This window comes from Castor canadensis, chromosome 7 (genome assembly GCF_047511655.1).
Source record: "Castor canadensis chromosome 7, mCasCan1.hap1v2, whole genome shotgun sequence".
Classification (NCBI taxonomy): domain Eukaryota; kingdom Metazoa; phylum Chordata; class Mammalia; order Rodentia; family Castoridae; genus Castor; species Castor canadensis.
Genome location: NC_133392.1, coordinates 69,343,540 through 69,367,773, shown reverse-complemented (window position 1 = coordinate 69,367,773; position 24,234 = coordinate 69,343,540). Strand labels below are relative to the sequence as shown.

The 24,234-nt window shown below is 43.4% G+C and overlaps 1 protein-coding gene across 1 annotated transcript in view; it reads right to left on the bottom strand.

Moving 5' to 3' along the window:
- Positions 1–326: 326 nt before the first annotated feature.
- Sh2d4b (SH2 domain containing 4B) overlaps positions 327–24,234 on the bottom strand; it is a 65,715-nt gene continuing 41,807 nt past the window's right edge. Inside the window, exons 7-8 of the mRNA XM_074079307.1 lie at positions 5,793–6,013; positions 327–2,768 (exon numbers count right to left, since the gene is read on the bottom strand). Coding sequence (XP_073935408.1) covers positions 2,676–2,768; positions 5,793–6,013 — 314 coding nt within the window. The 3' untranslated portion in view covers positions 327–2,675. The remainder of the gene's footprint in view (positions 2,769–5,792; positions 6,014–24,234) is intronic.

Here is a 24,234-nt window from a genome sequence, read left to right as displayed (position 1 = left end):
GAGACAACTCTCCCAAGCCCCAGATCTCACACTCTAGTTTTCCCTCAGGGCTCACTCTCTCCTTAGCTCATTTTAGCCCCTGGATATTCCCTAAGAATATCTGCCATGCAGGGATCTCCTCGAATTTGCACCCAAGTTGCTCCTTAATTCCCTGAAATTTATCTTCCATTAAGTTGCATAGTATTTTTTACAACTTCTCTTTCTGGTTATAGATTATAAATTTTCCCTCTGCTGAGTCTTGTAGCTGGCTGACTGTTTTTCATTATATTTGTAAGGCTCAGGGAAAAAAAAAAAAGAAGCAATTCCTTTATTTGAGAATTCTGACATTTATTAGCATAATAAAACTCTCCAGATGAAATTGCAGTTTTCCAGACAGTAATTTCATTTGCAGGACAACTTACAAGGAATTTATTTTAAAGTCAGGTAAAACCTAAAATATATGAGACATGCAGAAAGTGCAGGCCCCAAATAAAATGAAATAAATGTGCTAGGGATGGAAAACTCAGCTGTTGTCTCTCACATATTAATTAGGAGGTGACAGGAACAACTGCCCGGGGATTCAGGTTCTCAACCCATCTTGGTCTGCTTTCAAAGCTGCTGCTGGAAGTTTCTTCCAACATGTTGGAAATCATCACACTGTATCCCCTGACACATCTCTACTCAGCACGAAGTTGTTGCTGCATCTGTGGTTGTGGTTTGCAACACCTTTCATTTGGACAGAGCTTCTATATTTGTCATTTAATTAATTTTCCTGGAAAAAAAATGATGATATCCATACAGAAAATCCTCTTCCCAGCTCTACAAAGGTTTAGGAAGTTTAAATGACTTCAACAACTTCACACAGACGGAACATAGCACAGCTGAATTGAAACTTGATTCCTCTGAATCCTAGTAGAAATAAGGAAATTGAATAATATTGAGCTATGGTTTAAAAGTAGGTTAGTGTTCAGAAAACAGGGTCCCTCCATCACTTCATTTCTTCCATCCAGTGAAGCAGACAGACTGGAGGGAAGCTAGGGAACTGACATGCAAAACTGATAATATTAAACACATTTATATGATGAATGCATAACCTGGGTTCCCTAAAAGGCAGTCTGTGTGTGTAGCCAAAGCTTCTGGGCTGCTACTTGTTTCAGGAGTGCAATCTCAGAGGAGCAGAATGGAGATGGGATGAGGCAGAGAATAAGCAATGAAAAAAGACAGGTGAATGAGTAATCTGGCCACTGCTTGGTTTCATCACACTAGTCGCTCCATCTTGCAAGGGCTGTCTTCTAAGAGGCCATAGAAAGAGCCACCTCCCAGAGCAGTCCTTCAGGAGGAAGAGGAAGAAGTGATCAATCAATCTCAGCCACCCATTGATCTAGGGTTCACCACATGTCTATTAACTTCCCAGGAAGTCCATAGCACCACGTGTGGCAAAGCACCATTGGCTTATGCTCATATGAGACTGAGTATCACAGTGAGAAAAAGCAGAACCTGTGCAAAAGTGGTTACAGTGAGAGTGGCTGGAAGGAGACAAGTGACCAATGATCCAAAGAACTGGTGAAGCAAGAGGGGAAGTGGACCATAAGAGATGTTTGACATAGCTATCATGTAGATGTCCCAGAGCTGGTTCATCCTTTTATATCCATCAAAGACAATGCTGCAAGCATTACAATGCTAGCAAGTTCCAGGATGGGGATATGAACCCAAGTCTTCTTGACTCCAGGATCTGTGATCATACTATCCTAATCTGCTGCCTTTGTGCATATGACAATAAACATGGAACATGATTATGGACAAATAGACAGCATCCCTGAGAGTTACAGACAAGTAATTGGAAGAGTCTTCTTGTTAATATGAAGAACATACTCAGATTAAGGGGACAGTAGAATCAAAATTAAAAAAAACAAAAGCAATCAGGAAAGAGCATAAGCTGAATACAAAGAGCACTCTAGAGAAAAACAATCTCTTTCTCTTCCAGTGTTTAAAAGCCACTCTTGAATTTATAATCTACCCATGGTCTTGAGCACATGTGCAGGAATACATGAAACCACTGGTTCAGTATTGCAAAAACAGGGCCAAGATATAATTCAAAGACAGAGGAAGGTAGCAGAAGAGGCGAAATAAGGAAGTAAGTGCAGAATGCATCACCTGTCCCAGAAGCTGGGCTGGGAAGACTCCAATGATATTATCAATGAGTGTAATGAACATTCTGAAAGATGCAGCATCCAAGTCCTCCTTTTCAATCTGTTTCATATTACCTCTACAAGGTATAAAGAGTGAGAGGTAGGATATAACTTACTAGCAACCATTGCTAATTAGTGTTGGAAAACTTTCAGAAATGCATTCATTCAACAAACATTTACTGAAGGTCTACCATATGTTAAATTCAGAGTTCAGCCCTGGAATTATTTTGGATTATTAAAACATGACCCGTTCACTCTAGGAGCTCAGTTTGGAATACCCATAACAAATAGGCCTCGTCTTCTGAGGTCACAGCTAAATTCTCCATGAAAGAGTTGCATCAGTTATTAGCAATTTCTGTCCTGAGCTTTGGGATAGATTCAGTAGCATGAACGCCATATTTCTTGTTCCTCTGGATAGCAGTTCTTCCAGAAGGCCATAGTAAAGATTTAAGCTGAGTTCAAAGAAGGATGCCCAAAGGAATCCAATTGATTAAAAGGGAAAAATATTCATTCAAACAATAGGTGGTAGTCTGGTGGGCTGTCCCTCTGTCCACAGGGTTCCTGAAGCAACTCTCCCCCTGAAACAGTGATGATTTCCTCCTAAAACAGAAAAAAAAAGGAAAATTCACTTATAATCAAGAAAGGGATATAAAATTCACCCGGGAGAGACTGGTTTAAGACAGAGAAAATAAGGCCGTGAATCTGCCTCACTCTCACACAAATTTCTAGAAATTATAGGGAAAAAAAATCTGCCTTTAACTAAAGTATTGAAAAATAAGAAGTAAGGCCATAAACAAAGTAAAAATTGTTGAGAAATTGTTGAAAAATACTGAATAACATTGTCCAAGGAGTGAATGTGGGGCTAGAGCTAGTGTAAGTTGGGGACAGACCTCCAAACAGATGTTTGCCTCAAGCCAATTAGAAAATGAGGAAAAGTGCAAGGTTCCTGGGGAGGCTGCAGATGTGCAAAAAGTTCAGACACGTCCATGCCCAAAAGATGGGCGACTCACAGTCCACTCCACCCACAGCTTGAAGACACTGCATTTGGGGAACAGACCTGTGTCCACTCAAGGGTAAACAGGAAATTTAAGTTGGAAGATAACCTCATAGGCCAAAATTTAAATATTTAAGGGCCACCATAACTATAAAAGAAAGATGCCAAACTCAATAACAGGACTGATTCCTAAGAAAATACCAAGTGTATAGAACAAACAGAAAGGGTCTTTAAGAGAGGCACATTAACCTTCTCAATGAAATAAGATAAGTCATCCATGAAACAAGAATGGGTTATTATTTTTTAAAAATGAACCCGCAAATGAAAAGCATGGTCATTTAAATTAAAAAGAAAAACTTCAGTGGAAGAACTGCAAAAGCATAATGGACATAACTAAAGAGAAATTTAGAGACTGAAGGAATTGTTACATCAATAAGAAAGACATCCAAATAGGAAGATGGACAATAGATATGAACAGATGATTTACAGACAAAGAAACCCAAGTGACCATTACATATATGAAAGATCCTCAGCTCCAGTGGTAATCAGAGAAAGGCACAGTATCTGCTGATAAAAAAAGAAAATTAAATGACTGATAATCCCCTATGTTGGCAGCAGTGTAAGGAAACAGCCTGATAGGGCTTTGGCAGGAACATGAATTGGTGCCATGTTGTTGGACAGCAATCTGGCAGATCTTTTCTAATTAAAATGTGCATACTTTTCTTTCCAGAAATTACAGTTCAGGAGATCCATCCTAGAAAAATACAACACATGTATCCAGTGACATTGTGACATGTACATAGTGCAGAAGTCTCTAAAACACTGTTCATGATCATGAAAAACTGGAAGCTGCTAAGTGGGAAAGGAAAATGAGTAATTGAACTGTAATAAGCATCCATACCATGGAAGGATTGGTCCATGTACTGGTTGGTAGTAGATTTTAATAACAGCTAGCATGTCCTGATAACTTACAAGTGTCAGGTATATTTTTTCAACACATTACCAAATGGGTATCTCATTGATTGAAACTTCACAGTGACCCTAAGAGGCAAATGCTATTCTTTTTTTTTTCCTTTTTCTTTTATTATTCATATGTGCATACAAGGCTTGATTCATTTCTCCCCCCTGCCCCCACCCCCTCCCCTACCACCCACTCGGCCCCCTCCCCCTCCCCCCCAATACCCAGCAGAAACTATTTTGCCCTTATTTCTAATTTTGTTGTAGAGAGAGTATAAGCAATAATAGGAAGGAACAAGGGTTTTTGCTGGTTGAGATAAGGATAGCTATACAGGGCATTGACTTACATTGATTTCCTGTGCATGTGTGTTACCTTCTAGGTTAATTCTTTTTGATCTCACCTTTTCTCTAGTACCTGTTCCCCTTTTCCTATTAGCCTCAGTTGCTTTTAAGGTATCTGCTTTAGTTTCTCTGAGTTGAGGGCAACAAATGCTAGCTAATTTTTTAGGTGTCTTACCTATCCTCACCCCTCCCTTGTGTGCTCTCTCTTTTATCATGTGCTCAAAGTCCAATCCCCTTGTTGTGTTTGCCGTTGATCTTATGTCCACATATGAGGGAAAACATACGATTTTTGGTCTTTTGGGCCAGGCTAACCTCACTCAGAATGATGTTCTCCAATTCCAGATATGATCTTATTTAAAGTCCACAAGATCCCAGCTAAGTATTATTTACATACATTTGCCTGGTATTATGGTTTGAATGTGCCCCCGTAAAAGTATATGCTGGAAACATAATTGCCATTGTATTGGTATTAAAAGGTGGAACCTATAAAAGGTGATCAGGGCTTTGCTTTCATGAATAGACTAGTGTTATTATCTCAGGAGGGGGTTCCTTATTTTAAAAAAAAATAACAAGTTTCTCTTTCTTTCCCCGCTCCTTCTTCCTCTTTTCCTTCCTCTGTCCCTCCCTCTTCCTCTTCCCTATCTGCCTCTCTCCCTCTCTTGTCCTTCCACCATGGGACAGTGCACCAAGAAGACCCATGGCAGATGCTGGCCCCACAGTCATGGATTTCCCAGCTCCAATACTATGAGAAACAAGTTTCTGTTCATTATAAATTACCCAGTCTGCAGTATTCTGTTAGAGCAGCACAAAACAGACTAAGACACCTGGCTAGGACACTGAAGCTCAATGGGACTAGGTGACCTGCCCAAGGTCATGCATGTCATAGTGGTAAAGCTGGAGTTCAAACAAGAGAGGTGGCAACTCCACTGCTAGAAAATCTGTCCTAGCTATGGGGGTTGCCTGCTGCACTCCAGCTACCTCTTGGAAAGTGCCAGAGGCCTGGCTAGGATGTTCCCCAGAGGGACATACCTGAGACTAAGATGTGGGCTTAGAGAAAGGGCAGACCCAACAGCCCTTCAGGTTGACAGTAGGGAGCACTCAGGTACTCACATGAGACAGGTGCACACGTGAATCAGGGCATAAGGGAGGGAAAGCACAGGGGTGCCCAGAGCCTGGAATGGACACCTTCTGATCTCTTTTCCCCTGATGTGCTACAGCTTTGAGGCCCTGCACCCAGGCTTGGAGCCCGCAGCCTTGCTATATTTACTTAGCTCTCTTCAGCACAAATTTCCACCAATTTTATGCTCTGATAGCACCCCAAAATGGGATACCTTGTGGAAATCAATGAGATCCGTGAGTGTGGCGTGGCGATTAGGGTCCACTCCCAAGAAGCTGTAGAAGTCCCCAGAAGCATCTACAAGAAAGTGCTTGAAGCCCCGTTGCAGGCGGTAGGAGAGGGTGTAGCCCCAGATTTTCTCACTGACACGGACCAGAAATGCTCCCTCAGCCATGTTCTCCAGGAGATCTTCTGCATCTTCTCGGGTAATAATTCCTGATTTAAAATAAAAAAGAAGTTGCAGGTTCTGCAGCTCCTTCTCCACCCTCCCCTACTCACCCTTGTCTCTCAGTCTATATAGACTGACCATGCAGTCTGGGGACATGGAAAAGGAGGATAGAACATCAGCTGGCCAGCATTTGTCTCCTGCCACAGAGGGAGCATTTTGGCCCAGAGCAACCAGCCAGGAGCCTGGGGACAGTTTCTACAAGGACCTGAGTTGAGCACACTTTCCTCCAAATTAATGACACTAATTTGGGTTCATTGGGTAAGCAAGGAACTAGTAATGAACCTGAATTATAGCATCTATTGATTACAAATACCTGTCAGCAGGCACTGCTCTACAGAGAGTCTTAGAATCCTGCTTTAGTGACTATACAGAATGACTGAGGACAGCTCCCACACTTACCTTTCTGGTACCATAGATGAGAACCTAAAAACAATATATTCCCTTAAGGCATTAAAAAAAAACTTCCTCCAGGTACTTGTGCACACTTGGCACAAAATTTCTTAGTTGGGGACACAATATGAAACTTTCATTCTGGGAACTGAATTTTCAAAGGTGTTGCCTTCCTGTGCAACATGTTCCATCACAGTATGGAAGTCAGATCTGGCCTTAGAGTTGTTTACGCATTGGCAGAAAACCCTAGAAATGCTTTCTAAGACTGCTGCCATGCAGGTGTCATGGGAGAGGCCATGTGTTTGGTGAGTCAGACTCTGCAGGGTGGAGATAGGAAGGGGAGCAAGAATAGGGGATTCACTCCTCCTAACTCTGCCCTCACCTTGGCTATGGGATCTTCTGCCTACCCCTTAATTTTTCCAGTGTCTTTTGACATTTAAATGATCATAACCTATCTACTCCAAAGATTCATTATGGCTTTCAAGTCAGATAAAGAATTCAAGATGACTTTTTACATTGAGAAGAGTGAAAATGTTGAGTCCTGTCATCTTTTGTTATTTTGGAAGAGCAGTGAATTGCAACACATTGTCCCTTTCCACCCTATTTGTTTGCCCTCTGCATACACCAGATTCTTCACTGTCTTGACAAACAGAGGTAGGAGTAGTTGGGCTATTCATCTCCATGACCCCAAGAGGTACAGCCTCTGACAGCCCCCAATGAATCCTGGGGTTATTCCCAAGCTGACCTGCGGTCAGATTCACTCTTAGGGCTCTACAGCCTAACAAGGCACATGCCCTTTACATTCCCTGTCCCCAAAGCACTGGACACAGTGTGCTGCACTGTCAAATGCCTTTTAAAGATCACCAACATGCTTATAGACCACCAATTGCTTGCTTTGCCAGAACTCATAGACTCAACCTGACCTCAACCTGGCCACCTAATTGGAAAACTAGGAGGCAGAAGCAGGAGAACGGACACCTTCTGGCCACAAGACACCCTGTGGCTACAGGATGCCTAAAAAATCACACATGGTCCATTCCACACCTTGCCCCGTCCCCCCATTCCCCACCACCCCACCCCCGCCAGAAATGCAGCTTGGTGCTGCCCCCTGGAGGGCCTTGATGGCTGGCTGCAGTCAGAGAAGCAGTAACAGTCAAAAGAGGACCAAAAGGGAGTGTGCAGAATCCATCAAAAGTCTCAGCACGGTCCTTCACCCACCTTCCGGCTCCAACTCCAGAGGACCTCAGCCCAAAAGTGGCTGCAGCAGGTAGGAAGTAAGGGGACGCAGGCAGTGTAGGGAGCTGGAGAAGGCAGGGCCAGAAATGGAATCCTCAAACCCACTTTGAGCACCCCAAACTGAAGGGGCTGGAAAGTTGGGGACACTTGCATAGACTGGGAAAATTAACTGTCACATTGAATAGGACTCAACTTTTACTTTTTTTTTTCTTTTAAACAAGTGTCTATTTCAATTGTTTAGCATTTTTTGTTTGGTTTTGGTTTTTTTGCAGCACTGGAGTTCAAACTCAGGGCTTTCTGTTTGTTAGGCAAGTACTCCACCCACTGAGCTACATCCCTAGACCTTAGGCATTTTTATTTTGTAGTTGAAAAATAAAAGTTATATACATTTTATACATACATACATACGTATTATGTATTGTGGGATGGCTAAATAAGCTAATTATCATATGTATTACCTCACATATTTATTTTTTGTAGCAAAATACTTAAAACTCTATTCTTATTAGCAATTTTCGAGTACACAATATATTGTTATGAGCCAGTCACTCTAATGTGCAGTAGCTCTCTTGGAAGTATTTTTCCTGTGTAGCTGAACGTTGTGTCCTTTGGCCAATATCTCCCTCCTACCATCAGCCCCTGGCGACCACCATTCTATCTATTTGATACATTTCACATAGAAGTGTGAGATCATGGAGTACGTTCTGTGACTGGCTCATTTCTCTTAACAATGTTCTTCACGTTCATCCATGTTGTCACAAATGACAGGACTTCATTCTGTTTGTAGTGAAATTGTGTCCATTGTGTATACACACCACATTTTCTTTATCTAGTCACCTGTTGCTGGGACACTCAGGTTGATTCTGCATCTTGGCTATTGTGAATAATACTGTAATAAATATGAGAGTATAAATGTCTTTTCCACAGACTGACTTCATTGCCTTTGGATATACACCAAAACGTAGAATTGGTGGATTATATGGTAGTTCTGTTTTTAATATTTTGAGGGGTTCCTCCATGATTTTTGTTTACAAACAACTATACTAATTTACATTTCTGCCACCAGTATGCAAAGGTTCCCTTTTCTCCATATCCTCAACAGCACTTGATATCTTTGGGACTTGATTTTGTCATATCCAAGATTGACCAGTAACACCAAAATGACCATGTCATGTCTCCCTCCCACTTAAAGCCATTGAACAGTTTCAACTGACTTCCAGGAGAGTCCATACCCAGGACGAGGGAAAGCAGGCCCCTTGCCCCTGCACCCTGCCTTCTTCTCTAGGCTCAACCACTCAACTTCTATGACCTGAAGCCTCATCTTCCTTCTCAACCCCCATTGCCCCAGATAACCTGGACTCCTCAGTGAGGCCCTGCTCCTCTTCTCTCTCAAAAAGAACAAGCTGCTGGTGGACTACACTCTTTCTACCTTTGTTCAAGTTAGAAAAAGATGACCCTCTGAATGGTTGACATAGAAAAAGGTGCCTCTCTCAGCCAAAATTGCAAAGCCCACAGACTGATTGAAAGAGGGAATGCCTGCATGTCAATTCCCTGTTCTCCTCAACTAGTCCCCATGGCAAAGTCCTTTTGTTTAGTGTACAACCTGCTCAACCAATCCTGCATTTCTACTGCAGGAGGCTGCAATGGACATTCCACCTTTGTGTTTCCTCAACATCCTGCCCAAACCCTGCAGTAGATTAGCAAATAGACCATGGATCACTCAAGGCAGAGTCTGAGGCCATCGTGGGAGCGTGTGCCTGGGCATCCCTTTGAGAGAGAGACTGTTGCAAAGAGCAGCATCATGCACTACAGCCACACCACAGAGACACAATACCTCAGCCAAAGACTGAACCACCACTCCTGCTCAGCATAGGAGTCCTCTGGTGCGGTCTGTGCTCTGGGACTCCCCATCAACCCTACCAAGGCCTTCTTGGAGCTGGATTCCAGGACATGATTATCTCATCCTATCATCCTCTATCTGCTTTTTCCCATGTACTATTCTTGCTCACATTCTGAGACCCTCCCCATCTGCTCCCGCTCCCCTTTGTCTTTGATAAGCAGTTCCTCTTATGGATCTGCTTCCTGGACAGAAGACCTAAATCAATAAAGAAACTTTAATCTTAACTTAAGTGCCTGGGAAGTATATTTGGACCAGGGACTCAAATCTCAGCTCAGAGACTTGTCCTAAAGGCAGTTTTCACTGAAAACTCTCTGAAACACAGTGTGGAGTCCTCATCTGTTACGTGGTTCTGATAATAACTCTTACATCACAAGGTGGTTTGAGAACTAAACTAATTCATGGATGTGCTTAGCACAGTGTCACTACATCATGATGATAATCTAATACGATACGACTAGTTGCATTAGATACACCAACCACTCCTCAGTGCTGGAGACCACCTGGTGCTGACAGCATCAATGGTCCTAATATGACCAGGTCTTGTTGTCTCCCACATCCATCCTCTCAAACCCAGGCTGCTGATAGTGGCTTTCCCTGAAGGGCCTCCTGGAGCCCAGCTTGCACCGCAAAGTTAGGTGGTCATTCCTAGGAGGCTTTCCAGGTGACTCAAATATAAGCATCTGTGAATTCTGACCCCCTCTTCAATACTAGAAATCAAAATTATAATTTAGCACAAGACCAAAGTAAAGCACCCTCATAGCTCAGGAGGCAAAGAGCATGTCATAGGAAACAACCCCAAGAGAATTAGCATAGGATGCTGGCAGGGAGAAGCTTTTCTGTGGACCTGCCCATCACTCTGTTCTTCATCTCACTCTCCAGCTGGATCTCAGCCATGTGCAGAGAAGTTGGGAAATAAGCACTATTCATTCCCACCTCCACCTCTTCTAAACACTCAACTCCTCCTGGCTGAGAAGACAGGGAACAGCTTTGCCTCACCCTTTCCAGCTACAGAGCAAGTACACTGTCGGGGTCACTGAGACTTTCTAACTCTGACGGTCTTACTAATGACCAGGGCAGCCTGATGGCTGTTCTGGAATGAACATTAGAGTTTGGAACTGCAGACTTTTTTCTGAGCCAGTTCTCACCCCTGAAAAACAGGAAACTATGTTTGCTGTCGTTTCGGGACATTTTGTCTCCTGCTTTTCTTTCTTCCATTTCCCCTTCACTCCTTTAGTAAATATTTATTAAACACTACCTAGGGGTCAGACCCCATGCTTGGCACCTGGGAGTGAGCAGGGAATGAGACCCAGGTCCTGCCTTCCAGAATCTCTGACTGACTCTGGACAGAAATAAAAATTGGCAGAAATCTTTTAGATAAAAGCTAAAATAAAAGGCTATGCTATGGTTTGGATGTTGAGTGTCCCCAAAGGCTGATGTGTTAAAGGCTTGGTCCCTACAGTGGCACTACTGGGAAATATTGTAAATCTTTGAGAAGCGAGGGCCTCCCAGAAGACCACAGGTCATTGGGGGCACGCTCTTGAAGAGGATCAGAGGCCCTTGGTCTCTTAGTCTCTCCTTGTTCCCACTGAAGATGTGAGATTTTGGCTCCAACACCAATTACACACAATCACCATCCACACCATGAGGTGATGCAGCCAATAGGCAGCCCTTGCCAAGCCTGGGTACAAAACTATGAGTGAATAGGACTTTTCTCTTTACAAAGTTAATTGACTCGTGTATTTCATTGTAGTGATGTGAGGCTTAGTGCTCCAGGCTAATCAGCAGTAATAAAGGACATGTCAGTGTGGGTCCAGGTACCATGGAAGCACCTAGGAGAGGCCCCAAACCCAGCTATAGATGGAAGTGACAGTTGAATGGGGACTGGAAAGGTTAAAGTAGAGGGGCAAGCAAGGAGGGCAGTTTGAAAAGTAATTAGCCCAGAGTTCTTGGTGGCTGGAGAGAGAGCTACAGTGGGATCTGTAAGGGGCAAGATGTGTAGAGGTCAGCAGGAGTCTAGTTCCAAAGAAAAAAGTATTCTTATCTAGTCTTCTTAACAACTGAGGACTCAGGGTCAGGAAGACAAATGACTTCCCAAACAGCTAGTAATGGTGGAGAATTTGAACTCAGGTCCTCAGATTCCAAGTAAAGTGCTCTTGCTCTGCACCATGTTGTCTCAGCAGAGGACAGAAAGGCAGCAGGCAGATTAAGGGTAGGCTTTGGAGAGGATAGGAAGTGAGCCGTGGAGGCTGGGTAAACAGTGAGGAGTGTACCAAGGTGTATGGGAAGAGGGTGGGGTGAGATGACTGAAGAGCCAAGGTGAAGACTAAGAATGGGGCATCCTTGAGTCACTTACATAACTGTAACATGGAAGAAGCTGAGTCTGAATCTCAGGAGGTTCAAACACAGAGGATGGAATGAAAGTCTAACAACCATATATGCTAAAGTCCCAAAGACGGAAAGGGAGGGGAAGAAGGAAGGGAAGTAAGGAGGAGAGGAGGCAATATTTGCAGAATGGATGGTAGAGAATTATTAAAGACACATCATAGTGGAAGTGCACAAAGATTCTCAATGTCTGCTTCCAGCAATCAGAGACAAAGAACAGATCACCCATAAAGAAGAAGTAATTACACTTAACATTACTTCTTAGCTGCAATAATAGAAGTCAGGGATATTAGAATAATATTTTCTGTGTGCTGAGAGAAAAATAACTGTTTAATAAAACTATCAAGGAAAAGAACAAAATAAAGACATCTTCAGGAAAATAACTGGGGGAGGTGATTACTAAAGCCCCATGTACTTCAGGAAGAAGAAAAGTTGTCCTGGACAGAGAACTTGAGATGCAGAAGAAATGATAACTACAGATGCTATAGATAAACCTGGAAAAAATATTTACAAAATGATGGTAATGGATAATTAGAGGGTTTTAAAAAATAGAACTATAATACCAGACACCATCATAGCAGAAGGAAGTAGGATGATTAAAGTTTTAAAATACTGTTTGCTTAAGGTAAATATATATACTAACTTTATAATTTGTTAGATATGCATTTTAAGTCACCTAAATTAACACTAAAGACAAATAATTGAGGTAGTAAAAATGAAATGAGAAAACAATTTCCATAAAGCATGAAAAAGCAAATAACTTAAAAACAAATACACTGTGGTTCCGTTTAGATCAGGTTGAATAGTTCACAAAGCCAAATACTATGGTGCTCGGAGATTAATATGTAAGCAGCACATGAAGCAAAAGAATGATGGGTAAAGAGTTGGGGACAGGGATCCCACCTGGTGGGAGGAGAGGGCTGTGCTGCAGATGCACCAGGGGTCTCCCAGGATTGCTCCACATGGGTTCATCTTCACAGATGTGTACGCACACATTGTCTATATTCAATATCTCATGTTAGAAACACTCTAATATGTGTGCTTTGCGACTTCCCACACATCACTGCCGTGGGATTCATTCAAAATAAGTCAATGTACTTTGGGACCTGGGTAGGTTACCGCCTAGAACCAAAGAGCATTATAACGAGTTTTAACTCTCTCTGTTGGCTGCCTCTGCCCCTCCTGAGCATGGCTCTCAACCTTGGCTGATCCTGAGGTCTCACTCCAAGAGTGTCAGGTTTAATCCATCAAGCATGGACTCTGTTTAAAGTCTTCTAAGTGGTTCTAATACATCACCAGGCTTGAGACTTGCAGAGCTAACAGGTCGATAGTCTTGCAAGCCAAGATTGACCAAGATGTGAAAAGCGACTTTACCATTTTAGAAACTCCCTCTATATTCAGAGCCATGTGTGGTGGTCTGAACACACTATTATAGACCTCCTCTAGGGAGAATCTAGGATAGGTCCTATGAGAAGTCCCTGCAAAACAGGAAGAGTAAAAAGGAGTTGTCACCAGGTGTAAGCTAGAGTAGGGTATGAGCGGTCCTGAGGAAGTGTCCTTATCACTCTTCTGCAAAGCACACCAAAGATGTGGAAGGGAGCTGAAAACAAGAAGACCTGCTCACTGGCTTGTGTGGAATATGATGCAAAGGTTAGAGAGGGTAGGCAGAGGCACATGCAGGGTAGGTCTAACATCCTGGCGCTCTACAAGATAAAGAAACAAGAATGACATACAAGGCCCCCATGATTTCACGGGGCTGTAGTGAGTTCACAGTGTGGGGCAGTTCTGGAAGCTGCCTGTCCTGGTAGCAGCATTGCTTTCCATCTCTCCAAATCCCCCACTAGAAATCTGCAGTGTGACTAAATAGAAAACCAAAAGACCATAAACCTAGTATATAACAAAACTAGCTAATAAGATATTCCCAAGAATCCTGCTAGGGTCTGAATGTGTTCCCCCAAATTTCTACACTGAGACTTAACTACTAATGTGAAGGATTAACAGATAAGTCTTCAGGGTGATTAAGTCATGAGAGTGGAACTATAATAGTTAGGATTAGTACCCTAATAAAAAGGCTTGAAGGAGTAGGTTAATTCTATTCTGCTTTTCTGTGATGTCAGGATCCAATGTTCAAGACATCACCTTGAAAGCAAAGACTGCCCCTTACCAGGCACCAAACCTACCCTCATCTTGGCCTTTCCAGAACAGTGAGGTAATAAGTTTTTGTTCTTTATAATTCTAGTCTCAGATATTTTGTTATAGCAATCTAGACTATAACAAACCCCAAATGCAAATGGTAGTAGAAACAAGCCATTAACACAAAACCTTCAAGATATCAGTGCCTACACAAAAGGATGAAGGAAGAAACAGGTTAATGGATCTGGAATTCACTGGAAAGCAGGAGGCCAAGCAGCTGAAACTAGAGAGTCCTGCCCTTCGTAATTCCAGGTGAGCACAAGGAACTTATAGTGACCCTCCAGGGCCACCTTCCACTGGTGGGAGTAGAACAAACTTCAGCAAGATAGGGGCAAATGCAGAGGAAAGAAAAAGGCGGTCCATACCCACTGGGGGAAGGGAACAAAGCCTGGCAATCCCAGGAAGTCAGTTGCCCTATACAATGACAGTAGAAGGAGAAGTTATGTGGAGTTAGAAATACTTTCCTGGCCCTTCTGTCATTGAAAAAGTTCAGGAAAATTAATTTTGCATAAAAAAATGAGCCATGGAAAAACATCAAGGTCGAGTCACATACAACATTAACAGGAGAAGAAAAAAAAGAAAAGAAAGATCTGCTAACTCCCTGTGGGTGATACATATATAACAGCGGACTCCCTACACCTACAGGTTCTACATCTGCAAATTCAACCAACAGCAGATAGCCAATAATAGGGGGGAAATGTGTCTGCATCAAACATGTACAGACTTTTTTGTCATTATTCGCTAAACAATGCAGTATAACAAATATTTGCATAGCATCTACATTGTCCTGGCTATTATAAGTAAGCTATAATAGGTAAAGTATAATAGGTAATGTAAACAGGAGGCTATTTGGGGGTTATATTCAAATACTGTACCATTTATATGACGAATTTCATAACAATGGGAGTCCTGGAACCTATCCCCAGTGGATACTAAGAGATGACTGAAGCCTTTCAACATAATAGACTTAGCAGAGTGGTTACTTATTGGGGAGGAAGGAAATGAGAGTGGGGAATGAAGAAGAAGGAGAGTAAGTGAGTCAGAAAAACCTTGTTCTGAGGGGTAGGGGAGGGAAGGTGGGTAATGAACTCAACTTTCAGCATTCAGAGTTTTTAAAAAAGGTAAAGCATGATCCAGTTTCCTAAGGGACAACCAAGTAAAGAGGCAAGGATGACCCCAGAACTAGGATTTGGTTTGAATGTTCTCAATGAACAGGCAGTTGAGTTGCTGAAACTCAAAGTCTCCAGAAGGAGTCAAGGTAGGGATTAGTGATGTTTTGGAGCTGATCAGGGCAGAAAAGCAAGCCCTCCCACCCTGCCCAGACACTGGCTGTGCCAGAGGTCAGACAAATGGCCCACCAGCTATGGGCCATCAGCAGCAAATACAGTGAACATAGAGGACAAGGCCCAGAGATGACCCACAGAACAGGGCTTTCTTTGGTTCTCTCCCAAGGCCATGAGCTTTCTTTGCATCCAGACACCATTTTGGTAAAGTCTTGGCGAGATCCATCAAGAAACGGGAAGCAGAATTTTGAGCATAAAATGATAGAATATTTGCTAGAAAAGAAACACTTACACCAAAGGAGACAAGACTGTCTTTTTACAGAAAATTAGCTTTGATTGGAAAATTATGTTTTTAATCAAAATCATTAACAGGAAATAGGAGTCCAGAGTAAGATGAGATCACTTATCAAACAAGAAAATTAGAAGTTCCATCTGTTGCACATCCTTCTAGCAACAACTCAAAAATCTGAAAGAGATAAAGATATGAATATAGATATAGACCAGGATTTCTCAACCTGAACACTAGTCTAGATATTATCAAATGTCAATCAACCTGCTGAGAATCACTTCTATAGATATTAGATCAGGAATCCCTAAAACACATTGATAACTGAGTAAAAAAAATTTGTAGAACAATACTACAGTGTATGGCATCATTTATGCCTAAACATGGCTTCCACAACAGTTTATATTAAAATAACCATAATTTTACAAACATAAGCTCTAAGAGAGCAATGGTTTTGTTTGTTTTTTGCCTCTCTAGCCTCATGTCTAGAAGAATGTCTGTATTCCCACTGGCTTGCTTAGGAGTTTTTTTGCAGGCTTGACTCTGATGCCACCTTGTCAGCCAGGACATCCCTGCTCACCTCCTATCACCACCCTGACACTTTCCCTGAACCTCCCCTGTGTTATTTTTCTTCATAGCATTTATCGCTACTCTGTCTATATTTACTTATCTATTGCTTATCGCTATCTTTAAAATAGTAGCTCTGAAGGAGATCCAAGATGGCGATGAAGACAGAACTGCAGACTTTGTGAGCTCCTGACCTGACCCAGAGACCCTGCGGAGAAGCTGGAGACACGCCTGACTAAGGTAAAGCACCAAGGACAGCCAAAAACACCCTACTCTAAAGACTTGATCGTGGAAGGCTTCTTCACACCACGATCTAATAAAAGAACAGCTGGCCTGCCAAATCCCTGCCCCGTAGGTCTGCAGAGCCGCTGCTCTGTTCTGCCCAGCTCTCTGCCCCTCGGGCTGTGCCAGGCCACAGCCCCGTGGCAGACCCACACATGGCGGAATACCCATCCCTTAGCCGCGTGGACCTCCAGCCTTCAGACCCACACCACGCCGGAATACCCGCCCCTTGGCCATGCCACCGGATCCACGACCACCGGGATCCCCGCTATCAGTCTGTGCTGGACCCCAGCCTGGAGCCAGTCCCACAGCTCGCCCCTCCCCCAGCCCACTGCCCTTCAGGCCCTGCTGAGCCCCAGCCACGCGTGGGACAAATAGACCCCCACCCCGCCCATCAGGCCCTGCCTGGCTCCAGCTCCATGTGGAATGAATGGAGCCCTGCCTGGCTTGGGACAGGCACCATCCTGGTGCAAGACAGCAGGACCCACTAGCCTGCCAGGCAAGTGGCAGAGCCACATCAGCTCTCCAGGCTTCCTATTAGCACAAGCCCTGTATTCCTATTAGACTGTACGCAATCTATTCTCCCCAAGTACATCCCAAATACAGAGCTTTCCATGCAGGAGTTCCTGGAGCAACATGTGGGTGAGTTGTGGATTAGCCTAAGCAGTTCTCTCCCCAGGCTTGCTGTGCTGCAGCACAAACCATGAGGACTACTTAGTCAGGAAGCCTGTGAAGGCCACTCGGCCAACTGTTCTCAAGAATGAGACAGGGTGTCAGGCACTGACCAACTGCAAGGCTGACCACACCTGCGAATAAACAATGCCCAGAAGGCCTAGGACTGTCAGGAGCTGAACCCAAGGGGCGTGGTGTGTATGGTGAGAAATAGCTGCAGACATCTGTAAGCAGGAATTGTGCATAGAATTGAGGGCAGGAGTCATTCAACTTTGGGTAAACTTGTCAACAGGGGCTGAGCGATTAAGTATAGTTGTCCCTGTGTATCCAAGGAATATTGGTCCCAGGACCCCTCATGGATACCAAACTCCAAAGATGCTCATGTCCATTATAAAAAATGGTATAGTATTTGCAAATAACCTGTGAACATCCTCCATATATGCTACTTTGTGTCATCTCTAGATTGCTCATAATATCTAATACAATGCAAATGCTATGTAAACTGCGTTGTTTAGGGAAAGATGACAAGAAAAAAGGTCTGTATGTGTTCAGTACAGATGCAAGCACTGCAGCTCTATCTACATTTCCATCCTCAGTCCATCAATCCATGGATGTGGAACCCATGCGCACAGAGGGCTGACTGCATGCTACCCTGCTAAAAGTAGGCACTAAAGCCAAACAAACCATGGTGTTCCTGTCATTTATGGATTAATCTTGAACAAGTACATCTCTCGTCAATGGTGAAATGGGTTCACATTGGTATCACCCAAATGTCTTGGCCATATTAAGTGAAACAATGCCAGGAAATCATGGATGCTGCTGCTGCTGCTGCTGCTGCTGCTGGGAAGGACACAAACCCAGCTGGCCTTAGTCACTTCAAAGGTCAGTGGTAGAAGTAAACAGAGCTATAATAAGGAAACTAAGACAAAAGGCTACCATATATACTTGGACCCTTGATGGGCGCTAAGCAGGTGTATACTTAGCCTGCTTGCAGGTGCCCACAGCTCCTTTGGGACCTGGGTGCACTGCTGCCCAATAACTACAGTGTCCTTGTTAGGCCTCCACAGAACAGGACAGAGCTGAGATCAGGAGACAGGTCTTTCAGGGAGCAGCCTCTGCTGGTTATTACATGCTGCAGCACATGTGAAAAGGCAGGAATGCAGAAGGGAGGATGTGCAGTAGTCCAGTAAACAAGCCCAGGTTGGCTTCCACCCTCCCATTACCAGCATATCCCTGTCACTGGCAGGCTTTTGCAGCCAGCACCCAGTGAGGGGACCAGCAGCACCCAGCTGCCCTGTGTATCTGCAGCATGACTGCAAACCCTAGTGTGTGCTTCCTGACTCCTCCCCTAACCAGCTTCCTGGATCCCACACAGATGCTCTCAAACACCACCAACAACTTTACGTTCACAATCAAAATATTTATTCCTTCAGTGCTAATAGGCAGCAGCTCCAGGAAGGAAAGGCACTTTATATTGCCCAAAGTCACCATGTTCTAATGGACCCATAAATTCAGATATCCTAAAAACCACCGGAAATTCAGTCCACAGCCCCACCTCCACCTCCATTCAGTCCTCTGAAATCATTAGCTCAGAATTGAAACTGAGCAACCAAATGAGCTCTTTTTATTTCTCTGTTAGTACTTCACCCCAAGTGGGGGGAGGGGAGGATAACATGGGCAGGCCAGCCAATACATTTTCTTTTTTATGGGTCTCGATTTATCTGACATACATATTTCTTAAAGCTTTCGCTGCAGCCTCGCCTCACCGGCTGACAATTCATCCATTACTACGCAGCTATTTCTCATTCATTTTGTGACTTTCCTTTCTTATTGCCACACTTTCCAGACGATATCATTAAGGAGGCTGGAGTTATTAAGCTTTTTATTCTCGAAGCATCTGAAAGCCACAGAGATTGTGATAAATGAGATCAAATACTTTCATTTTTTATAACTCCAAATGAAATTTAACCACAGCTAACTGCTGAGGCAACAGTTTCACTGGAAAAACTCCTCAGTTCCAGGTATATTTATGCACAAGAGGCAAACATATGAAGGTCCACAGCTGTCTGCTTCAAGCTGATGTGCCAGGTTCTAATCACTTAACACCACTTGTGCCGGTCAGCATTTTGTCACTTTAATAAGTACCTGAGAAAATCAACTCATAAGGAGAAAAGGTTTATTTTGCCTTACAGCTCTAGAGTTTCCAGTCCATGATCAGTCAGACCAATTGCTGTCAGTGGACCAATTGCTCCACTGGTGGAGATGCCAAATGGCAAAGGCAAGGAACACATGGTGGAGCAAAACTGCTCACCTTATGGCCAGAAAATGAAAAAGAAAAGACCTGGTTCCCACAATGCTTTTCAAGGACACACCCCCAAGAACCTAAAGACCTCCCATTAGACTCCACCTCTTAAAAGTTTCCACCACTTTCCAACACCACCTTTTAACACATGGCCCTTTTGGGGACATTTCAGATGCAAATTGTAACATCACTGTTCATTATAGAGGATGGTCCCACCCAGGAAAGTGACTTCTGAAGCTGGCTAAATAAAGATCCTGCGTAGCGCTTACTTCAGCTGGATGTAAAAATTTATAATATGAGTGTCTGTTTAATGTCAATCTTGTGACAGACTGTCTGCTTGGAAGCCAGGTTACTTTCCTTTCTGTAGACTAGTCTTGCCAGTCCTGTTCACCACCTTCCAGCAAGAGAGCTGTGACCTTCTTTTGCTTTCAGTCTATGCAGGTCCAATAGAGTGGACTGCCTACCCTATTCCAGGCATGGTCAGGTGACTCAGGCCTACCCAATCACACAGCTTATCCTCCTAGCACAGTGATTGGTTCAGGAGTGAGTATGTGACAAAATCAGATCATCAAAATAGATGATTGGGACTAATAGTGGAGCTGTTGAGAGAAAGCCTGTCCTCTCTGCTGGATTTGAGCCTTGGAGAATGCTGACATGCCACCTCCTTGTGATGATTGCTAAAGAATGAAAACAATGGGGCAGGCAACAGAACTCAGAAATGGTGAGAGGCCAGTGGCCAAAAAGGCTAAGTTCCTTGGTTTTGAGCAAAGTCTGAAACTAGATCTATCTGTAGGTTTTTCAATTATGTAAGCTGAAAATTTCTCTTTTTGCTTATATTGGTTTGCATTTTTTCTGTTTTTACCAGTGAACAGAAGTTCAGTGAAGGTAAGGAAGTGATCTGTATTATCCACCACTTTATGTCTTGTCACTTAGCACAATGCCTAGCACACAACAAAAACTTAATAATCAGTTAATTATTTAAACGCCTTAACACAGGAAGCCTGACTCGTAGGATCCCTATCCAAGAAACTCAACAATCCCAAACACTGACAACTGCCTGTCCTACTCTACTTATTATATAAGAACTTTGCAGACTAAATTGAGACTCAGAGGGTCTTTATGAATTCTCTGTAAGGATGGCACCAATTTTGGAAGATGCAGACATCCCAGCCAGGAACAAGGTATAGCAGCTAAAAGAGCTGTCCTGCAGCCCAGAGCCAGCTGGGTATCTCCTAAAGAAATGGCCATATCTCCATGCTCAAGGAGATACCCTGGACCAGAAAGAAACTGATCCCCATCTCTGTATCCTCAGGTAGTTACTTAACCTGTAGAGTCTCTATTTCTTTACAGGTGAGATGACAAGGCTATATTGCATTGCATATAAAAGCCTGGGTTCTGAACCAGATCACCTAAGTTGAAATCTCACCTTGCCCACATCTAACAGTGTAACCTTGGGCATGTGGCTTCATTTCTTTGTGCCTCAGCTTCCTCATCTGTACAGTGGGGCTAATGCAAGTAGCAAGAGCATGGTGATGTCATAAGGATGAAACAAATTAACTCATGTGAAGAGCTTTAAAAAGTGCCTTGGCATACAACAACTCTGTGCACAAAATTGTTAGTGTTATTACCTATTCCAGAGAGTTGTGTGATGAGTGAATAAAATTCTGGATGTCCAATGTTCATTTGATGCAATACCAGCACAAAGCAAATGTTCAATAAGTTATTAATTGAAACATAAAAACTCAGCCTAATGGCACAGGTGAGGCCAGCCACCACACCACAGCTATAGGCCAGTGCATATCAAAGGACAGGCTGGTCAGAGGTCCTCTGCATAGGGAGGCCACCAATCCAAATGATGCCTTCATAGTCAGAGGCCCATACAGCATGCAGGGCTTGGAAGCAGAGGAGGCCCTGGAATATGCAGCTGAAAGGAAAGAGTCAAAACCTTGCCAACAATATTGCAATCTATGCTTTCCTAAAGCAAAAGGAACATTATTCTTTTAATCCCTCTTTGAGACTATCTAGCCAATGCACACTTTAGAAAAAAGAATACAAGCTATTCTTTTATTTCTTGGTGCCTTAGCTTAAGCAAGAATTTAAGAAGGGGCTGGGAGTATGGAGCTCAGTAGTGGAGTGCTTGCCTAGCATGTGCAAAACCTTGGGTTGGATATCCAACACCAGCAAAAAAATAAATAAATAATAACCCTTAAGAAGAAAGTGGGTCAATCGACCTTCTTTTTACCCTGTTCAGAAAATTTTGCATTTCAGATCAGAATTGATAGGAATTTTCTAACAAAATTCTGCTCAGGAGAGGAAAATTAGTGCTCAAACTTGACATTGCTAGAGTTTGCCCTCCAAATGGCCTGTGATTTACTCCTAAGGGCATTTAAAAAATATTTCAAGATGGGTCTATATCCATAATGAAAGAATATTTATATTTTTACATTTGGGGGTGGGAAGTTAAAGTAAGTGTCATCTTCCTTTTGTTCACAGCCACTTTATGCCATCTTTTCTTTTTTCTGAGTGGCAACCCTGACTTACAGTATTCCCAAAGGTATGAAGCCACCATTGCACTTCCTTCAACTCCTATATTCACTCCCAAAAGCCACCATATTTATTTATCCCATATAACAAGCAGTAGCATTTATTATTCATATTCATTTATTAATATGTCCTAAACACATATTAATACATGTAAACCTTATAAAACCAACAGGTATTATGATTTCCCACTCCTGGGTTCTGCAGCAATTCCTTGCCTCACATGGATTTTAGTACCTGGGTTCCCACTTCCAAGACCCACAGCATCCTTCCTGGCTGCAGGCAATCAACAATATGATTTCAGGGCTTCACCATTCCTCCTTTCTACTGATCTTAGAGACCATAGACAAGGGTCTGGGCTGGCTCACTCTCTCCATCTTGCCCCAGAAACACTGGCTTTTGAAAGTAATCGTGAAGAACAAACGGGTTCCCAGATATTCCCTCAACTTGACATGTTAGGACACCCGTGCCAGCTCTGCTTTGCCATGTCATGGAACAAGAAGTTTGAGAGGTAGGCCGTGCCTAAAAAAATTCACAAAGGATTATAAATCCAGACAAGACACATTTTTTCCCCTCTTTCCATCCCTGTATCATATCCAAGGAGGCAGCCAGAATGGAGGAGATAAAACTAAGAGCCAAAAACCTGCATCTTGCCCCAGCTTCTGTGCTCACTGCTGGCAAAAGGTGGGTCAGTTTCTCAAGCTCTGTGGACCTCAGTGCTGTCAGAAGTGAAGGGTTAATCTTGACCAGCTCAAGGAGCAACTGACAGCACCATGAGGTGGTGTACATCATCTAATTTACAAGACAAACATGAAACTACATGGAAGTGGCATGCCAAAAGAGACAGTGAACAGTCAACAGTAGTCAGCCAGTCCAGTCCCTTCCTGCTCTGTGCAGCTCAGAAAGGTGAGCTCCTAGTGCATGCAGCTACAAGACCAAAGCCTATATGCATTCCCACTCTGCATCACTGGGCATCTACCTCCCAGGGCACAATCCTTCCCATCTTGCCAGGAATGGCCTTTTGCAGGATAGCTGGTGAATCTGCATCCACAAGAGTCCTGGGAAAGCCACCCGAGAAAAGAATCACCATTGCTTAAACCTCAGCATCTGGGCCAATGACAACAGAAAAAAAAAAAAAAAAGCAAGCTTCAATCCTCAGCTGACAGACTCCCAGGCAACCATTCTGTGACCATCCCTGCACCCTAGCCAACCTTCCCAATGATTCTGAATGCCTGAGAGTACATTGGAAGTTTGCCTGGAGCAGGGCCAGTGCTCCTGGAACAAAGTCCGCAGAACTCGACTTCAGAAACACACTGTATCACATACAGTCATCATTCCCCTTTCTGGTGAGTTCTCTAGCCAGTAAGAATGCACAATAGCAGTAGTAAACATCAAAGGCTCTTTATTCTATTGAACTGACATATGTCTCTTCTATCTCCCATCCCTGGACCCCAGATATGTTTCCTTAACTATTCCTTTTCTCAAGACAGAGCTCGAGACGTTGAGAAGTTCTGTTCCTCCATTTATTGCACCCCATAACCTCTCTTTTCCCAGCTCTTGGCCTTCAGCATTCATCTCTAAATGTGCTCAGTGTGAGAAAGTTCCTGCCCCACTGTGCAACTCTTATTTGGAGGGAAAATCCTCCCTAACTTCTAGACTCCCTGCAGACTGCACTGTCTATATGGACGAGGAGTGCCTGCCCCCATCCCCTCGCCACAGACACACACTTTGTACTTGTTAGAAGAAGCATCAAACCAAAAACACCTCACCCAAGTGCAACTGGCTCCACTTACACACGTTAAGACTTGGGATCTACTCTCCGTGTCTGAGAAGAATCCCACAGGAATAACTTATCAAGCCAGCTACGTCACTGACCACAATGCCCCAGCAAGCAGCAAGACCACCAGTGGGTCTTTGCCAAGACAATAAACCATGGAGCACACTGAAAGTCTTTCCTATAAGTAAAGCTCAGGAAGAAAAATGGGCTGTGCACTATTCACAACAGCCAAGTTATGGAAACAGCCAAGATGCCCCACTACTGACGACTGGATCAAGAAAATGTGGTATTTATACACAATGGAATTTTATGCAGCCATGAAGAAGAACGAAATGTTATCATTCGCTGGTAAATGGATGGAATTGGAGAACATCATTCTGAGTGAGGTTAGCCTGGC